A 20,515-nucleotide genomic window follows, 5' to 3' on the forward strand; every position below is an offset into this window, starting at 1 on the left:
ATAAAAATCAAGCAGTTATATCTTCTGCACATAATTTGCTGATGTTTGCTTTTTGCTCCATTACTGTAAGACAACAGGTTGATGTCATAAAAAGATGTCCCCCCCCCCCCCCATGCATCTGACGCTGCTCTCTGTCCAGAAGGTCCACAGATGTGGAAGTAGAGCAGAAGGAGGTGAGAGCAACAGGAAGACAAGATTATTTTCGTGGCACATTTTCTCATTGCTGCAGCAGCGAGGACGGCTCTGATATAACGCGGTGCCATAAGAGACCGAGAGACATTGTCCACTTGTAAACAAAAGCTGTAAGTGCCCACCTTTGGAAGGATTGTACCGACAGTGAATAGTATTCGATGCTACCAAAGGCAGTCATTTCTCCCAGAGAGTGGGGATGAATTGTACAACCGATTCACAGTAACAGTGGGCTGTAATATATAATGTGTGGCTGTTCTCCCCTTTTACTCTTTAATTACACAAGAAGAAAAAGGTTCTTTCCTTAAACTTCACTTTTATATGGTTGTAATTTATTTCTTCTTCCCTCCAAAACGCCCGGTTGTTATTCCCTTGGTTCTCTATAGTCTGGCTGCTGCGTTTCATTTGAACATTGACATTTTCGAGTTCCAAGGAACCCGGACCTCAAAGTTATTTTAATGTTGACGGGGTACACTGTCAACATTAAACATGAAATGTAAAGGTTTTGCCCAACTCTGACACACATGTAAGGTGGGAGCTCAAACACATAGAAGAGCTTGTTGGGGAAACTAGCTTATGTTCAGCATATATGGTGAAAGCAGGTTAAACGTTTGGTGTTGCAATGCTTGGTATTGTTTCTTTACAGGGACATAATTAATAAAGTCGTCAGCCTTCAACGATTTATGAAATGATGTTTTCTATCAAGCCTCTCTCTTTGTCCGTCTACCTGCATTCATACGGAGCCTCGTCTTGTGCTGACTAATTGAAGCACCTTGAAGAAAGAGACCACAGTCATTCATTTTTTTTAAAGAAGTTTAAAGGAGTCCTTCTGGAGTTTTTTTTTTTTTTTTGCTAAAGCTTCCCAGAGACAGTCGACATGAGGTTGCTCACAAAGCCTTTAATTAAAGTTGTTTGTAACCTTCAGCATGGTTATTGTTTTCATAAATATCTGAACAACCATCACGATTTCTTCCCTGACAGTCAACAAATGTTCTGCCTTTTGTTCAACAAGCAGCAGATCCTGAAGGCACCTTCATATTTCCTTTATTCAGAGGCAACTTTACTTCGGAGATGAAATCCCAGCATTCGTTGATGAATGAGCCGTCGCGGAAGGTGCCCGCTGCATCTCAATTCTCACACAATGTTGATATTTTTTTGCTTAAAAAAAAATGAATGAATGAGATGGTAAAGTCAGCTAGAACTATAACAGAGGATTATGCATGTTTGCCTTTAATGATGTATCCAAAAAGAAGAAAAACTAACATGGGCTCTACATTTCAGGGCCTCCAAGCCAATAAAAAATCCATCAGACATTCAGCGCCAAGGTAAAACCTGACCTGCTATTTGGGTATTAATTCAGTGGGCGCACGGCTAACGAGCCCAAATTAAGCTTTTGAAGTGCTGACCAGACTGCATCTTTCCAGCAGTGTCATTAGCTTGTGGCTGGAACCGATGGTCCTGTTTCAGATATATTTTTACGTTATATCTCTGTAATACATGGAGTTGAGAGCGGGGTTTAGGGCATTAATCATTAATGTGAAGTTCACAGAATAAGGCAGGTGATCAGTTATACAGACTGCTTGTTTTCACCTTCTGCAAGGAGGCCAGAGCTTTTAAGAGTTAGCTAAAAGGGAAATTTGGTTGCAAATGAATGAATCGTGTTTGAAACAAGACCGAGAGTCTACCGCCATGCTAGCAGCTAATGTAAATGCTAACATCAGATGATAAGAGGCAGACAGTGACAATCATGATGATCAGAGGCGGGACCAAGTCATTGCTTTGCAAGTCACAAGAAAGCCTCATGTCTTGGCACTTAAGCCCCATGTCCTAAGCTTTGAGTTTCAAGTCCTAAACAAGTCATAATGCACTCTTCACCAATTGTAATGCCGTTTGCATCTCCGTCTGTCATTTTTGACCCGCACATTTTGCATACTGCAATTCATTTTTTGTTGACCACGTGATTGCTTTTGTACGTGGACGAATAATCTCTGGTGTAATCTTTTCCAGCTGCCGGTGAGTAACATTAGTTCTTCATGGTTCTCCCCTGCAACTTCATCTGATGCTGTCAGACTGGTTTAAACAAAGAGAATTCAGCTTGGAATGAAAAGGGTTAAAGTTAGTTGATGCAGGAAATACATTTATTCGTTGTACACTGATTTACAGTCTTCTTAATATTTTGGCTTTTAATGGACGGTATCAAGTCCAAGTGAAGTCCCGAGTCATGGGTGTTAAAGTTCAAGTCAAGTTGCAAGTCTTTTTTGATTTTTTTTTTTTCCTTCATGACAACATAGTTTTTATATACTGTACAATGTGGAATACAACTACAAAATACTAGTCGTTTCCCATTCAACCATTGCCACCACCCACAATGTGTCCACGCAGTGAGGTCATCTACGTGTTTGGCACTAGAAAGTGCCCTCGTGGCTCAGGGGGGGGACACGGCCATCTGCCGCACCTTCATAGCAGATGACCGCAGAGACTGCACTCATTAGCATTAGTAAACAGTGCTGCGGAGAAACGTTTATGCTGTCTGATTTTCCATTTATTGTATTTTGCCTCTGAACTATTTTTAATTTCTGATCCTTAAGACAACACAAGGGCTAATACATCAGTAACCTCAGTTAATGCACACATCGGACTGCCTGGTTTTAACGATTAATATATCATATTCATTATTCTAATAGATTATGCATCTCGAGCAGCGATTGTTTGCTTAATGTTGAAATTATGAAAGCTGTTAAATGCATAACGCTTTATCATTTTTCTGTCAGGATCCCTGTCTGACCCATTGTGTGTTAACCTCTGTTTCCCCCCAATCTCCTCTCCTCATGTGTCTGTCTTTCCCCTGTTTGTTTTGTTGTGCCATGTGCTTGGTGTTGTTTTCTCGGGCCTACCTCCAGACACCTCCCATTGCCACCGCCCTGATGGATGCACAGCTGCGGACAATCTGGCTCGTTACCCAGCAGCATATCAACCCTGGTCTTGCAGGCCTGGGTTGTCAGTCCGTATTGTCTTCTGCCTCGGTAGCCTCCACCGCCGTTCCGTAAATTGAACCCCGTTGTTCCTTCCTGAACTAATCTCTCTCCTCTCTGCTACGGGTGTAGAGTACTGGTCGATCTGCGTACTCTCCGGTGTCGAGCCACGGGACATCACACCGTCGATCTGCCTACCCTCCGGTGTCGAGCCACGGGACATCACACCGTCGAGCTACCAGCCCTCCGGTGTTGAGCCACGGGACTCACACCGTCAATCCGCCTGCCCTCCGGTGTCGGACCACGGGCTCCACACCTTCACACACCTTCAAAATAAAATCCGTTACATCGGACTCTGTCTCCTGTGGTCTTGCGTTTGGGTCCTATCCGTGAAATCCCGTGACAAAATGGACTGACCAGAAGATGGATTCAGCGGCCACAGGAGCAGCTATGCTGGCCGGACATAGCATGCTGCTGGAGGAACACCAGCGGATGCTCATGGAGATGCGTCAAGCACAGAGATCCATCGCAGCTGAGGTCTCTCAGATTGGCCTCATCGTGCAGGAACTGGCTAGGACAGTCCAGCCTCAGCCGGCTCCAGCACCGGACCCCGCACCTGCACTCCCCTCTCCAGTCCTTCGCCCCGCCGGTTCGGGAGTCCCCCGTGCCGTCTCCGGATCCCTATGATGGAACGCTGGGGAGGTGCCGGGGCTTCCTGTTTCAATGCAGGCAGGTGTTTGACCGCCAGCCCCAGACTTTCGCCTCGGACAGGTCCAAGGTATCTTACGTGGTCGGCTTACTGCGGGGAAGGGCTTTGGACTGGGCCACGAACACATTGAGTATCGACCAGCCTAATTTCGTGGACTATGTGAACTTTGTGGAGGATCTGAGGAGGGTTTTCGACCACCCGGTGGACTCCGAGGATGCAGCTCAGCGCCTCCTCCGCTTACGACAGGGCCAAGCGAGTGTAGTGGAACAGTCAGTGGACTTCCGCATTCTCGCCGCCGAGTCCGGGTGGGGTGAGACGGCGCTCGGGGGAGTTTTCCTTCACGGACTATCTGAAGCAGTGAAGGATGAACTGGCAACCTGTAATAAGGCCGGCTCATTGGAGGGGCTGATTAAACTCGCGATCGGGCTGGATAATCGGATGCGGCAGAGGCGACGTGAGAGGAACTACAGGTCCCAAGGGGCATCGCCCGTGACGTCATCCTCTTCCAGCTTCCGCCCTCGTGCTCCTGCGTCAGCCTATCAGGACGAGCGGATAAGTCCTCAGGCTTCTAGTTCATCCCCCTCTTTCACCTCAGAGGTGGGGCCTATGCAGCTCGGCCGTGCTCACCTTTCGCCACAGGAGAGAGATAGCCGGATCAGAGCAGGCGAGTGCCTGTACTGTGGCCGCCTGGGACATTCCATTTCCTCCTGTCCAGTTCGGTCAAACTGGGGCGCTCGCCAGTAATGGTTGGGATACTGGTGAGCGGACCCGAGCCTTCTCTCAACTCCCTACCAAGACTGTTGTTGCCTGCGTCTCTCTCTCTGCACTCTCGCTCTCTCTCTCTCTCTCGGCTCTGGTGGACTCTGGAGCAGAACAAAATTTCATGGACCCTGAATTTATAGCCAGAGCCCAGATTACCTTAGCGATGCTAGAGTGTCCGCTAGTGGTCAATGCCCTAGATGGCAGCTTCCTGGCCAGAGTCACTCACCGGACCCAGCCGCTGCAGCTCATCCTGTCCGGTAATCACAGAGAGAGACTTCAGTTTTACGTTTTTCCTTCTCCGCAAAACCCCCTAGTTCTGGGCCACCCTTGGCTCGCCACCCATAACCCTCAGATTGACTGGGCGGCGGGGAGGATTACCGCATGGAGCCCCTACTGTCATGCTAACTGCCTAAAGTCTGCGCTACCCCCTGGAGGGCCTCCCCAGGGCTACCACGAGCCCTCGCCAGATCTCGCCTCCGTGCCTACCATGACATCGGGGAGGTGTTTAGCAAGGCTCGGGCCCTCTCTTTACCACCTCACCGCCCCTATGACTGCGCTATTGACCTCCACCCGGGCGCTTCGTTCCCTTCCAGTCGGTTATATAACCTGTCTAGACCTGAGAAGGCGTCCATGGAGGAGTACATCTCACAATCGTTGAAAGCTGGAATCATTCGCCCGTCCTCATCACCACTCGGAGCCGGATTCTTCTTTGTTTCTAAGAAGGATAAGAGCCTCCGGCCCTGCATCGACTATCGGGGTCTGAACAGCATCACCATCCGGAACAAATACCCTCTGCCACTGATTAATTCTGCATTTGAACCCCTGTCTGGAGCCACAATCTTCACCAAGCTTGACCTTTGCAACGCATACCACCTGGTGCGGATCCGAGCAGGGGATGAGTGGAAGACAGGGTTCAACACCCCCCTCGGTCACTTCGAGTACTTGGTCATGCCGTTTGGACTAACCAATGCCCCAGCAGTTTTTCCAGGCGTTGGTAAATGACGTACTCCGGGACTTCCTGAACCGTTTTGTGTTCGTATACATAGACGATATCCTCATCTATTCTGCGGACCTTCTGGAGCATCAGCGTCACGTTTGGTTGGTCCTCCAGCGCCTAGTGGAGAATAAGCTGTTTGTGAAGGCAGAGAAATGCGAGTTCCATGTGACCTCAGTTCAGTTCCTGGGATTCATCATTGAGAAGGGTCAAGTGAGGATGGATCCAGAAAAGGTCAAGGCTGTAACTGAATGGCCGACTCCCTCCTCCCAGAAACAGCTCCAACAATTTCTGGGGTTTGCCAACTTCTACCGCCGATTCATCAGGAACTACAGTAAGCTGGCGGCCCCACTCACTGGGCTCACCTCTTCCAAGACCATATTTGTATGGACACCGGAGGCCGGTCAGGCATTCCAACTCCTCAAGGAACAGTTCTCCTCTGCCCCCATCCTTATTCAGCCCGACGACACCCGACAGTTCTTCGTTGAAGTGGATGCCTCTGACACATGCGTGGGGGCCATCCTGTCACAACGTTCGGACTCAGACTCTAAGCTTCGCCCTTACGCCTACTATTCCCACCGGTTGAACCCAGCAGAGAGGAATTACGATGTTGGGAACCGGGAACTGCTGGCAATTAAGCTGGCTCTCGAGGAGTGGAGACACTGGCTAGAGGGGGCTGTTCATCCGTTCGTGGTCTGGACGGACCATAATAACCTGGAGTACATTCGGACGGCCAAGCGGTTAAACTCTCGCCAGGCTCGGTGGTCACTATTCTTCGGGCGTTTTGACTTCTCCATCTCCTACCGCCCAGGCCACAAGAATACCAAGCCCGACGCTCTCTCTCGCCAGTTCTCTCCCGAGGGTCACGTCTCCAGTCCTGGTACCATCCTCCCTGCAACCTGTGTGGCAGCCTCTCTCACCTGGGAGATCGAATCAGTGGTGCAGGATGCTCTCCGGACCCAGCCAGACCCCGGAGGCGGGCCTCCCGGCCGCCTCTTTGTTCCCCTGTCCGCACGCTCCCAAGTGCTCCAGTGGGCTCACACCTCCCGGTTCTCCTGTCACCCTGGCGTCAGACGCACCATTGATCTGCTTCGGAGAACCTTTTGGTGGACATCGCTGGAGGCGGACACTAGAGCATTTGTCCTCGCCTGCTCAACCTGTGCCCGCAATAAAACGTCACACCGACCTCCCGCTGGCTTGCTGCAACCCCTCCCGGCGCCACATCGTCCCTGGTCCCATATCGCCCTGGACTTCGTCACAGGCCTGCCACCCTCTCAAGGAAACACGGTCATCGTTACGGTGGTTGACTGCTTCTCCAAGGCGGCTCACTTCCTCACTCTGCCCAAGCTTCCTTCAGCTCAGGAGATGGCTGACATCATGGTCAGCCAGGTGTTCCGTCTGCATGGGATCCCTGTGGACATTGTGTCAGACCGAGGTCCGCAGTTCATATCGCAGGTCTGGAGAGCCTTCGGCCGGGCCCTCGGCGCAACCATCAGTCTGTCCTCTGGGTTCCCCCCCAGTCCAACGGGCAGACAGAGAGACTTAATCAGGAGCTCGAGGCCTCCCTCCGCTGCGTGGCAGCATCGAATCCCTCCAGCTGGAGTACTCACCTGCCTTGGGTGGAATATGCCCACAACTCCCATACATCATCGGCTACTGGTCATACTCCATTCGAGGTCTCCCTAGGTTACCAACCACCTCTGTTCCCCGCCCAGGAGGTGGAGATAGCCGTTCCCTCAGTCCAGCTCCACCTTCGTCACTGTAGGAAGGTGTGGAGGGAGACCCAGGCCGCTCTTCTCCGTACGGCGGAACAAAATAAACGTTTGGCGGATCGTCGCCACATCCCTGCTCCACATTACCAAGTCGGTCAAATGGTGTGGCTCTCCGCCATGGACATCCCTTTAAGGACTGAATCCCGGAAGATGTCCCCCCGGTTCATCGGCCCTTTTCAGGTTCAGGCCATTATCAACCCGTCCGCAGTTCGTCTTAAACTCCCCTCATCCATGAGGATCCACCCGACGTTCCACATGTCACTGATCAAACCGGTGTCCACCAGTGCCCTGTGCCCTCCGGCCAGACCCCCACCACCCGCCCGACTCATCGACGGAGGCCCGGTGCATATGGTCAACACTTTTGGATGTTCGCCGCCGGGGTCGGGGTTTCCAATACCTCGTGGACTGGGAGGGATACGGTCCTGAGGAACGCACATGGGTGCCCCGCTCTAGGATCCTCGACCCCACTCTAATTCGGGATTTTCATCGACTGCATCCAGACAAGACTGGCAGACCGCCTGGAGGCTCCCGTTGAGGGGGGTACTGTCAGGATCCCTGTCTGACCCATTGTGTGTTAACCTCTGTTTCACCCCAATCTCCTCTCCTCATGTGTCTGTCTTTCCCCTGTTTGTTTTGTTGTGCCATGTGCTTGGTTTTGTTTTCTCGGGCCTGCCTCCAGACACCTCATTGCCACCGCCCTGATGGATGCACAGTTGCGGACAATCTGGCTCGTTACCCAGCAGCATATCAACCCTTGTCTTGCAGGCCTGGGTTGTCAGTCCGTATTGTCTTCTGCCTCGGTAGCCTCCACCGCCGTTCCGTAAGTTGAACCCCGTTATTCCTTCCTGAACTAATCTCTCTCCTCTCTGCTACGGGTGTAGAGTACTGGTCGATCTGCGTACTCTCCGGTATCGAGCCACGGGACATCACACCGTCGAGCTACCAGCCCTCCGGTGTCGGACCACGGGCTCCACACCTTCACACACCTTCAAAATAAAATCCGTTACATCGGACTCTGTCTCCTGTGGTCTTGCGTTTGGGTCCTATCTGTGAAATCCCGTGACATTTTCATTTGCCTTTCTGTGTTCTTGAGCTGCTTGCTCTTCTGTCTGCTGCAGTGACCCTAATGCAGTGACGTCATTACAATTTCAATCAATCTAGAAATCATAATCGCCGCTGGCATTCTCCCTCTTGCCATATTTATGCTATTCACGAGCCTACCTGTTATATTGAGGCAGCGCATACAGTTTACATAGTCTGTGCATGCTGCAGGGAGTGTGTGTGTGTGATTCTGTAATGAATACCTGTGACTGTTGTGGTCTTTATCTCAACGTGCATGGAGTTTAAAGAGTGTGCCTTCACACGTACATTTTCCTGGGTTTAATTATGCAGTTAAAACTCTCCACTGACTTATGTGATCATTATCCTTAGTGCTGCTATTCACAACAGCACAATACTCTCTAAAAGTGTGTTAATCAGAAGTAGACATGATGAGACTGTGATAAAGCTCGTGCCGACTGATCAGATGTACCATTTTAAACAAATGATGCAATTAGCCGGTCACACCAAATAAGCTCCAGTCAAAAGATATATCAAAATAAAAAGCAGCTACATCACTAAAACATGCCCTGTTAGCATAATTCGATTCTCCCTTGCACATGAGCAATGTGGTAATATGTAAGAGCAAACAATAATTCTTATTTCAGTACAATTAGTGACTTTCTGACCAGTTAGAATTGATTTCTAAATTCCAACACTGTATGTGTCCCTCTGTAAACATCAACTAGCTGCAGTCATGACAACACGCCACAACATTCTGCAGAAACAAATGCAATAAACTGATTTTTGAAGAGGCAAACAGCTCTCCTACATGACGATGTATTCATACACGTTTGTGTTTCATAGTTGATAAAGGCAGAACATTTGTGAATGAAGTGATGTGCCACATGCACAGAGCTGGGATCAAGGCTGTGGAAAAACATGTTACATAAGCTGTAATGAACCAAGTGCCTCTTTTCTAGGCCATGAAGCATCCTACAGTCAATTGATTCATTCCTTCAAACACTCACCTCAGGTTCTGACTCTACCGACGACTCTTTTTATCAGAACGATACGACACAAATATTCCGCTTTCGTTCCGTCTGAGTTCGAGAGCTCGAAGCAGGATGCTGACAGATGTTAGTATCATGGTTATGTTAAATCCTTCTTGTATCAAACCCAGCATTCTGGATTAACAATCGCAGCCAATGGACACATCTGCCATTGCTAAAAAATGAGTGCCCTCTTAGTGTGTGTGGCATGTGTGTGTGTGTGTGTGTGTGTCTGTGTTTTTTTTTATATTTTCATGGCGTGAGGTTTTAGGAGGATAAGTTCACTCAACAAAACAAAAAGCCAACTGCTGCTGAAATATCACACAGTCCATTAATGAGGTTATGGTGTCGGTTGTGGGTTTTATATTTTTATAGAACATCCTTGAACAGATTAGGATAGAATACGAAATAAGCAAAGAAACTGAAAAGAAAAACAACCCTTTGTGGCTCAATCATGATGGTAGCTTTTTGCAGACTGATCGCCTCACTAGTTCATGAAGCCCTCGGAGCAGTTAGTGTCTTTAAACTTCCTGGCATAAGGACTATAGACAATGCATTGGTGGGCACACAAATCAAACGCATCCATGTGCCTTTGCTACCGTCAGAGCTAGTGACGTAGTATTAGGTATAGATAAAGACTACTTTTGATGAGCGGGAGAGAAGGCGGTCGGGTCCAACAAACAAGACTATCAACCACAAGACTGGTGTTTGACACCGCGTGTCCCAAAGTGTCGTTGTGGTTTTGTTGCCTAACCCCAACGTTCCTTTTGTTGCCTAAACCTAACTGTATATATTATATTTATAAGCCCAACCAGGACATTTTTCCTCAACCTAACCAAGTCGTCCCGAAAAAACGTTGTTCAGAGCAACATAAAAATATCTAGATAGATTATATTTCGTGACTCTTTCACAAACTGCCGTTATACTGTGTTGACATAACCTCAGACTATATTAAAAAAAAGAAATTAAATTAACTTGATTATTTACTCATTTTTGGGTACTATGTATGGTATTGTCTCTTTGTGATCATGTGACGAGACGATATATCCTAAAAGCTTTCTCTTTGCTCACTCGACTGTCCTATTACTGAGATGCATATTTATTTGTGATGGAGCCGTTTTTCTTGGAACACACTGAACAAAAATGAACAAAAGCTAAATCTAAAGACACTCCGACTGGACCTCTCTCTCTCTCCCCTGCTAGCTCCGCTTCGGATGGCGCCTGACCTAATTATCTGCAATGTTCTCATTTGATATTGAATGGGAACATGGAAAACATCCACTGGTTACTCAAATGCATTTAGATAAAAACTGATAAGGGCCGAGACCGCTTTGTTGCCTGTGACGAGATGGATGGCAAACAAGTCTTTGAATGGCTGCAGCGCAGGAAGGACCAAGTGCTCTTGGGCAATTGCATCAGAGACGTATGTGATTGAATATGTAGGCAGCTCATTTTAGTGCACATGGCTTATTGCATATAGGGTTGCAAGCTGCTGCCCTCACCGGGGCTTTGATTGCACACAAGATCGCTGGTGATATGAGGAAGGCTGCTCCATCAACTCTTCACTAAAACATAATCCCTTCATCACACTAATATATTTGCTCGAGGATAGGTATGTTGTTGTGGAGGGATCGGTCCCATCAGAGGTTGGAGAATATTCTAATGAAATGTACTTTATTTATTTGTTTATGCACTGAACAACTCTTCCCTCTGATTAACATCCGTATTATTATCTATACATAGCAGTCAGACAAGTACACACCTTCCAGTATATGATTAAAAAGTGTGACACAACTTGTGAATTCAACCATTAAATATCGACATATGATACCTTTCCTTTGCCACCTTCTTTTTTTGTTTTTGTTTTTGTGAAAACATCACGTCCACCTCTAATCTCTACTCCATTTAATTCATTCTGTATTCATTAAATGCGATGTATAGTGCATGATGAGGGCCATTACTGTAACTGACATCAGTAATCCTCAGATTTGAGCATTAACAATGTAAAGCTACTGGAAATGGAAAAATCCAATCCTTTGTTTTGCATCAATAATCAAAGACAGTGGTCATGTGCATGACTAAAAACGCTCTGATTGACCTTTGCAGTGGTAAACAAGGAAAGCACAACATGTACTCGATGCATGTAGAAGAATCAGCTTTGTTATATTCACACAAACTCTTGACAAACGTTGCTTTAAAATGATAATAACAGTAATAAAGCTTGTTTTTATTGCTATTTTCTAACTAATGTTACTACAAACAATAGAAGCAAAGATACAGAAATAAAAAGATAGTCCCTATAAAGCATATTTTTTCCATAATTCAATTTATTTTTTGCTGAAACAGTATGTTTGTGGGGTTAGTCAGGGGGCATCATTCACAGAATCATTGGGACGTCAGAAAGAATGGGAGCGAGAGACCACCGGGAGAGAAAGAGAGATTTATTTCTTGATAAGAGGGACGTGACTAAAACAAATCTGTGATAGTTGTATTAGTTTTATAGCTTTGGTGCCATATTAAGCGCTGGTTTAAGTTAGTTAGTTGAGTTAGTTAAGTATCCTGTTGACAGTAGCAACACCTGCCGGCACAGTTCCACAGCAGTTTAACTGACATTGTTACATCTGCGACTGGATAAATATTGACAACCTTTTATTCACCCTGAAAATGACCCTGTTGGACCATTAGGACGACCTGCAGGTCATTTACATGAACATTTTTTGTTTATTGCTAATCAAGCTAGCCTTTACTCTATAGCTATCTCCAGCTAATGTGTTGCTAATGCAACTTTTTCGGTAATTATTCATTTGCTTTTTGGCCACCGTTGTGCATTTTTATCGTTTTATATTTACTCTTGTTAACTTGATTAATTGTTGTGTTGTACTTCCTGTTGAGGGACAATGCATTTGGCAGTTAACCGTAAGCCTTTATAGGCTTTATAGTAAATCTAGTTGCCTTGTTTGTGTACCAATTCATTTTTAACAACATTGGTCTAACTCTTGTTGATGGCATTTCATCTTTGTTTTGGTTCGTACATCACTATCACTGAATGTGTTGGGTTTTATAAACAATAGCACTGTTTTCACGATTTTACTGTTGCATCCAGTATAAACGTCAGAGGCCAACTGCCTTTGACCTTCATCGGAAGTGTTTGAGCTCACCGCCTCCACCTCCACTCAGAGGGAGGCTAGAAGGACATTAAGAGTCTGGGGTTGTAGCAGAGGTTATGTTGGTCTCTAGTGGACAATGTGCAAACTACATCTATGTCTGTGTGGTATTTTAAATGTTTAATCATATGTTTAATCCAGTGTGGTCGGATATCTCTGGATTCATTTGAATGTCCTGGCCTCAAAGGTTTAAAAGATGACTGAGGTGAGGAAGCTTTAATGATTCTGTCTCTGGTAACTTCAAAAGGAAGTTTATTTGAAATTGCTCACGCTTCCTGCAAAGCGACTGATTTGGGTTATTTTTGTGCTCGGAAATCAGTGTCTCGTCTCTGTGAGATCAGTAGACAGTTTATGCCATCAAGGTTCTTTTATGAAGTGAATACAGTCACATTTTCATTCTAACCTTCAACAGGTGAAAACTCATTAAAATGTCTAAGGCACAATTTAAAAGAAACATTTGTTTATTATTTATTACATGACTCATTTAATTCAAATAATATATTGTAATCTGTATATTTAAGTAAAGTAGAAACACATGAAATCAAAAGGAATTCAAGCAGAGATTATATTACGTAGATTTAATCATCAAACATGTCATTTTGTCTCTGAAGCTTAGCACAAAGACAGAAACAAAGTAAAGCCACAAGCATGACTCTGTCCAATGGTAACACATTCACAGGAGTCATTTGAAAGTTATTTGTGATACGTCAAAAGATATTCCACAATACAATATGTTCCCTTTGTGATGTTTTCGACATGGTAAAATGCATTTTTAGGAAACAGGGCTGTTTCTACAGCTCACAAATTAATGAAGTTATATCTTGTTCGAAGCTGGTTGGCAGATTTATGGTGTGTTTCCCAAAGTGTTGAGATATTTCTTTCAGTAATTTATCACGTACTTGTTATATTTTGTATTTTTAATATATATTCATCGATTTTTTTAGAAGCACTTTATGTGTTGAAATCATCAATATGAGTACATGTGAGCTATGAACTCCCATTATAATAGGGAAACAAATGCAAAGGTGTAAGGTTATTAGTTTGATGTTTCTGGGTTTTATATAATAATTTATATTGTAATAGTTAAAAATATATATATCAACTACTCAGTTATGCTTTTAGGTCGACTCTTTCAGAGCTTATTCGTCTTCAAGTCAGTCAGGCCAAGGTCATCATCAGATCATTGGGTCAAACAAGATGAACCACAGAGAGATGACGGACATGTTTTCACAGAGTACTGTTCAGTGAAACGAGAGCCGAGGCAGCAGCAGCAGCCTGAAGATACAGAAACTCTCTCCCTCTCTGAGTGTATCTCACTACATGTTGTTGGAAGACAGAACAATAAAGCCCTTTCACAGAAGATATTTGGACTGCTTCAGTTTCAGTGTCCTGGTGTTGGGCCAACACAATGTTGATGTGTCATTAGAATTCATGCATGGCTTCCTCCAAGACTACTTCATTAATAAAACATGTGTGTGGTTGCATGTGTTCTCCACTAGATGGCAATAGTGCTCCACTTTTCTTTTCATTTTAAACCATCCGGTCTGAGACTCAGTTGAGCTAACCAAGCAGCTCACCGGTGTGGAGTTTAGAGCTGCTAAATACTTGCGACTGACAAACACAAGAGAACATGACTGTCTGCTGTGTGACAGAAAGCTTGAGGGATGCATTATCATGAGACTGCATTATAAATATGCTGCATTGTGTGCTGTTGACTGCCACGTGTTTTCTGGCGGAGAGGAAAACATTATTAAAGTAAATAGCACTGGTGGCTTGTGTTGCGTCTAGGCCTCCCAGTCTTGTTTTTTTATTTCTATTTTTTTATTTGGTATTTGTGTGCCAAGTCTCTGCAGTCTTTCCAACAGTTGCCACCAACACAAAACCCGCAAGACTTTCCATCCCTGATACTAAATTGCAATCAAGTCAGGTCCGGGGGGGGGGGGTGTGTGCAGCGTCTCGGTCTGTGATGCTCTGCGGATGGCAACAAACTGTTGTGCTGCCTGCCAGCATGTCGAGCCAGGAGCATTAGAGAGGGGAAAGTGGGAAATTAACCGGTGCCGTTTGCCAGAACGCTCACGTGACCGCAGCGCATGGGAGCGACAGTTTAGCGCGAGGAACGTTCCAGCAAAACGCGTCGACATGTGACACTCAAATTATTGCATCACACAGAAATCCTCGTGTCTTTGGAACCCGACAAACTATGTAAACTCTGCACTGAGCGCACTAAGGGCCAGACGATGAACAATTACAGGGAGGTCCAGGCCTGTTATTAAGAGGGGGGGGGGGGGGGGGGGGAGATAAATCTACCCTGAAGCATTTGAAAAAAGAAAAAACTGAAAACACATTTTAAAGAGGAAGGTCTTTTTTAGTTTAATTTCTAAATAACATATTTTGGACCTATACTTTTATTATGTACTGTCACAAACATGCGAAAGAAAGGACACGACATCAGCCTCATGCGACTTGTAAATGTTCCTTCTTATTCTAACTAAAGAGACGACAACAAGCCGAGTGTAGCAAACCAGACCGGAAGGGCTGAAGCCGGGTTAACAGCAGGTGAGCTCAATCCTCCTGATGAGCCGCTTGTGACTCAGACTCCACAGCTGTATGTAATAAGGTTAATCAGAGGAGGGAAAGCCAAACAGCGCTACAATAAATCCAACACAGTAACTATCTATCATTGTGTATCATGGCTAACATCATAAATTGTAAAAGTAGTTTTTCCCCCCCTTTAAAGCTACATGCAGGGCAGGGGGTCTCCTCTGTTTCTGAAAGTCTGATGCTGATTTGACTTTCTTGCTTATATGAAATGTAAAGTCATGTTCTCTGCACTGAACGGTTGGGTTTTTAGAAATAGAGCTCCTGCAGATTGACCACGCGATCTCTCCTCATGAGAAACACATTACGCTCTGAAGTTATCTTTCGATCTGGAAAGAACAATACACTGCTTGTTGCCTGGCAGGGTCTCCGTTTGTCTTACAGTTCCCTACTACTGTACATACTAATACTGGATTCAGTTCTGGTTTTGCAGGACTATAAATCAATACACTTTTTTTCCATTTGGTTCTCACAGGGAAAGATGCACGAGGCAGCAGATTTCAGTGAAACTGTGACTTTGAGATAATGATGAAGATTTTATACCAATTTTTTAAAGATATTTTTGGTCTTACTACCAAATGCAATTGTTTTGATTTTTGTAGCTGTGCGTTTCGCCTCAATTTTCTTAGTGAATAGCTATGGTGGACGACAACTCAGTCTGACGTTTTTGAGTGCACTTAATTTTGTCAATAGTCTAGTTTGAGCCTATAGTGTGAAACTGGGACACAAAGATGAACTGTGTTCAAAATCACTCCCTCGTTCACTCGTTCATTACTCCCTATATAACATACACTCAGTACTTTACTCTGTAGTGAGCACTACATCCAGATCTCATGGACACTGTTTTTGTAGTATTGGATTTTTCAAGGGCACTATATGAAGCATAAGCTTTATGCTGCGTTCCAGACAACTTTCTCCAACCTCCTACTCAACAAAGTACAAAGGAACACTACTCAAAGTCGGACTCCCTACTTGTTAACTTGAGGCAAATCCATCTACTCCGACTTGACAAAGAAGCGGTCGTCACACAACAATGGGAGCGCATATTGTAAATACTAAACAATCAACTGAAAGGCAACATATTTGCTTATATCTAATTAAAACAATATATACCATCATACTGTATAGTAAAACACGTTCTGCATTTAAATTGAATTCAAAATATGACGCCGTAAAATAAAATGTTCAATGACGTCCGTTACCTCGTGTGTCATTTTTTATTATTATCTCTGCCTTGAGAACAATGTGATTGCTGTGAGTGCGTGAGCGCCTCTGTGTCCGTCCACGGCTAATCTCGCTTTCTACTGCAGCAAGCTTGCATAACATTTTTGGGTGGCCAGTTATGGCTGCATGCTCAAGGACCTCTCGAGGTTGCATTGACTCACACTTTCTCAAAATACCATTAATTGCCTGTTTCATACGAACCATTGACTGAGTGACGGAGTCCTCGCTCACTACTCTTAACTGGGTTGCATTTATCAATCAAACATTACAGCAGTGGTCATTGCAGACACACCCGGTGGAGATCTGCACTCTACTGACAGCAGCTTTCTAGTTTCTCCTCAGTTTTTGTTTTTGCAAGGAGGCTGCACTGCTGAGAGTTCACTTGTGTGTTTACTTGCCAAAGAAATCTGCGGGTCAGCCATGTTTTTTTGTTTACATTTGGTGATGTGTATCTGGAACGCTTGGAGGTCCGAAGTTGGAAATGTTGACTGGGAAATTCCAACCGCCGGCTTTGACTAGAACGCAGCACCACACTCCAACAGACGGGAGGATAAGTGTGCACCGTATTGTAAACAGTGAGGGATTTCAGAAGTAGCCTATGAAGTGTACTTGTCCTCTGAATTTACTTATACTTGACTGAGGTGGCCCTGACCTTCGCTGTGGTGTCATGTAATAAAGCTTTATCTCACCCCCGGTAGCAGAGCATAATGTGGAACACTGGGTCTATCATAAGACCTTTAGAAAACCGCTCAATGTCAGACCCTCAAACTAGGTACTAATGAACATTTCTAGAGCTTCCAGCGCATGAGACTGAGACTCGCTGTCCGCTTTGCTGCTCTCTCGTGTGTGGATCTGAAGTTTCACACATGGTGTCCAACGTGTGGCTCACAGACAAGAGAGAGCCCCACTGATGTGCAAACGCGGCATAAACATGCAGCCCTTCTTTGTTCTCCTCCACGGAGCCCGTTGATGATTGTGTGAATCCTCCTCTTTCATTGGTCTTCTCTCCTGACCTCTGACCTATTTTCACTCCGGAGCACAGAGAAGGGCATCTGGATGCAGCGTTCCCACTAAGAGCAACTCAAACACAGGCGTCTATGTAGGTCAGCAAATTGCCCTCAGAGCCACTTGTGCAAACCATAAACAGATCGAGAATGCGTGTGTGTGTGTGTGTGTGTGTGTGTGTGTGTGTGTGTGTGTGTGTGTGTGTGTGTGTGTGTGTGTGTGTGTGTGTGTGTGTGTGTGTGTGTGTGTGTGTGTGTGTGTGTGGTTTGGTATAAGAGTGCAAAGGACTAACTGGAGGGTTGATGTGCATTTCACGGGATGTCACTGCACTGGGGGAAAATTCCGTCTGTTGCCAATTCCACTTCGTGCTTCATGCATGTTTTCATATGGTTTGTATAATTATTTGCTCTTGAGATGCATTACGGGATGTTCATGCTAAGAAATGGCTTTGATATTACTGGACGCTCCTTCAGGGCGACATATTGTCATCATTTCCAGGTTCAAACATGTGTTTTGGGTTTCTATTAGAACACGTTTACATGCTTTAATGTTTATTTTTCTCATACTGTCTGAATATATCTGTGTTCACCTCCGTTTTAGCAAGTTTCAACGTAATTGAGTTGCTAGAAGACATCTTGGGTCCATGACAGCTCGTTTAAAGGCACTGCTTCTGAACACGGCTGTGTGTCTCCATGGATTAGGCAATTCAATACATTCACAATAACACTTAGACCTGCTTAATAATCTCACCTTGGGACCTTTTAATAAAGCGCTCCTGTTTATATTTCATACATCAAGATATTTTTGACCACTAGGAGGCAGAAAGAACCTAAAACAAACTCCATACAGCAGATCTTGACATAAGTACCAACATTATTCAGTTTTACATTTCAAGCAGAAACAGTGTATCATTGAAATCCTTTTTGAAAATATGTCCAATAGTTACTTGGTTTAATTCTGGTTTAGTCCATCAGCTGCTGAGCTCAAATATCTTCGTCTCCTTTCAGTCATTTCACACTGTTCAGCTAGTGCACCACATTTCTTGCTTCTTTCTCAAAAACTCAAACATAATCTGAGTCAGTATTTCCCAGACGGTTTGGCTTGGGATCCCTAAAAAGCTATATTTATTTTCCAACTCTCATATCGCATTTGTGGTTTTACCAAACATTAAAATATTAACCAGTATCCACCAGAAAACATTTAAATAAACATAATTCGGTGTGGCAAAGGTAAAAGAAAATGATATCTTAAAGGCCACGTGTGTAAGTTTTTGCATTCCAGATTACAACCATCTAAATATTTAATTTAAAATATACCTAAATATTGTTTATAGAGCAGCAACAGTTATGTTTACAACAACAACATCACAATATAGAGTCATTAATATCTCACTGGAAACAAATGTACAATGTTAATAAAATAAATAACACTTCTGATTGAAGTTTATAAAGAATGAAGAACACCGATATCAGTCAGTATATCAGTCCTGCCTCATGTCCTCTGAATACACCACGATTCTTAGTTTCAGGTGATTATACACTGATTGAAACATAGTTAAGAATGTTATATTCCATTAATCCCCCTAAATGTTACACACTCTTCCTTTAAACTTATCCTGTCAATCGTCTTGTGACCCCTCAGATTTGTGTTGCGACCCATGTGGGGGTCTTTGCTGTACTAGGTGCTAAGTATAAATATATACTAAACTACTCCTTTTCAGGAAACGGTGTGGGAAAAGTTTCAAGAAATTTGTGGGAAATGAAGTGCAAACAGTGGTGCTGAGTCTCAGTGAGTTTGGAAGCACAGGAAATCATTCAGACTTCATCATTAGTATCAGAAGATATTGTTTAATATCAAAATATGATCTTCACTTCAGAGTAATGGTGTACACACATGGGACTCATTGGAGCTTAAAGGTGCGTCAGTGTTTATCTTTGTGCCCGTCCCATCCCAATGTCAAACTGCGTTTTCACACTTCTGAGATTCTGTCGATTGTCATTCCCACAGCTTAGTGACTGTGGGCTGCCCATTGATCAGCCTCCACCAGCAGAGGCGAACAGCGTCCCTCATTATTTCCCCCTGCACAGAAGATGTATCGGGTTTATGCAGTTTGACACAGATTTAGCCGGCAGCGGGGCCTCAAGGGGTGGGAGCATCGATGCCTCCATGCTTCAGCTAACATCGGAGAGTTCAGGGGACCAACCTCTACATGACCCCCGCGTGACTCTCCTGATCCAACCAGCCGTGGCTTATGGTGAGCCTCGAAGCTGGGGAAGCACAAGCACTTTCACCGTCCAGTGTTGGCTATCATCACACACACACACACACACACTATTTTGCCATTTTGTGTGGCAAATAAGTCAAACAATGACGTGTATTTATTTTCTTCAAATAACTTACATTTATATGAAAAAAATTCAAATAATCTTTTGCACCGTTTGAAGGAGGAAATGCTTAAAGTTTGTCCTGTGAAATGGCTTTTTATGTCTCCCTTATTAACCAGCTTACTGAATTAAACTGCTATTAAATAAAATCTCAGATCATTCTCTTGTGCACCGTTTAATTCGATTGTAATTTGAAAACGCAGCTTTAAAGGCAACGAAAAAAGCATTATTGCATTTCTGCTACACAGAAATATACTGTAAAATATCATCTCACCACAGGCTTGAATATGAAACCATACACAACTGTGTCCGTGCACTCACATCAGGAAGCAGCTGAGACTGAGAAGTGACAGGTGAGTACATGAAGACCTGCAAATTCTCTCACACTCTCCTCACCTCCCGTCTCCTGCATCACACCAGAGGCCGGGTGTCCTCGTCGTCTGCCACGGTCGTCAATGTCCCTCCGAGGTGCAAAGAATGGCAGCGCGTTGACAGCGATAGATTTTTATGTCAGCAGCTTCGCAAGCATCTTCCTGTGGAAGAAAAAGACATCATTCGTTGGAGAGTCGCCGACTGAGGAGCCACTTAGTGAAGAGAGAGGAGCTCTAATCTGGGAAATCCTGTTGTAACACAGGGCGACACCTCTGTGTAC

At 44.9% G+C, this 20,515-nt stretch overlaps 1 protein-coding gene across 1 annotated transcript in view; it reads right to left on the reverse strand.

Moving 5' to 3' along the window:
- lactbl1b (lactamase, beta-like 1b) overlaps positions 1–20,275 on the reverse strand; it is a 35,215-nt gene extending 14,940 nt beyond the window's left edge. Inside the window, 2 exon segments of the mRNA XM_076096916.1 lie at positions 20,185–20,255; positions 20,258–20,275. Coding sequence (XP_075953031.1) covers positions 20,185–20,255; positions 20,258–20,275 — 89 coding nt within the window.
- Positions 20,276–20,515: the final 240 nt, after the last annotated feature.

This window comes from Anarhichas minor, unplaced genomic scaffold, assembly GCF_050575085.1.
Source record: "Anarhichas minor isolate MPS153535 unplaced genomic scaffold, ASM5057508v1 ptg000023l, whole genome shotgun sequence".
Lineage (NCBI taxonomy): Eukaryota > Metazoa > Chordata > Actinopteri > Perciformes > Anarhichadidae > Anarhichas > Anarhichas minor.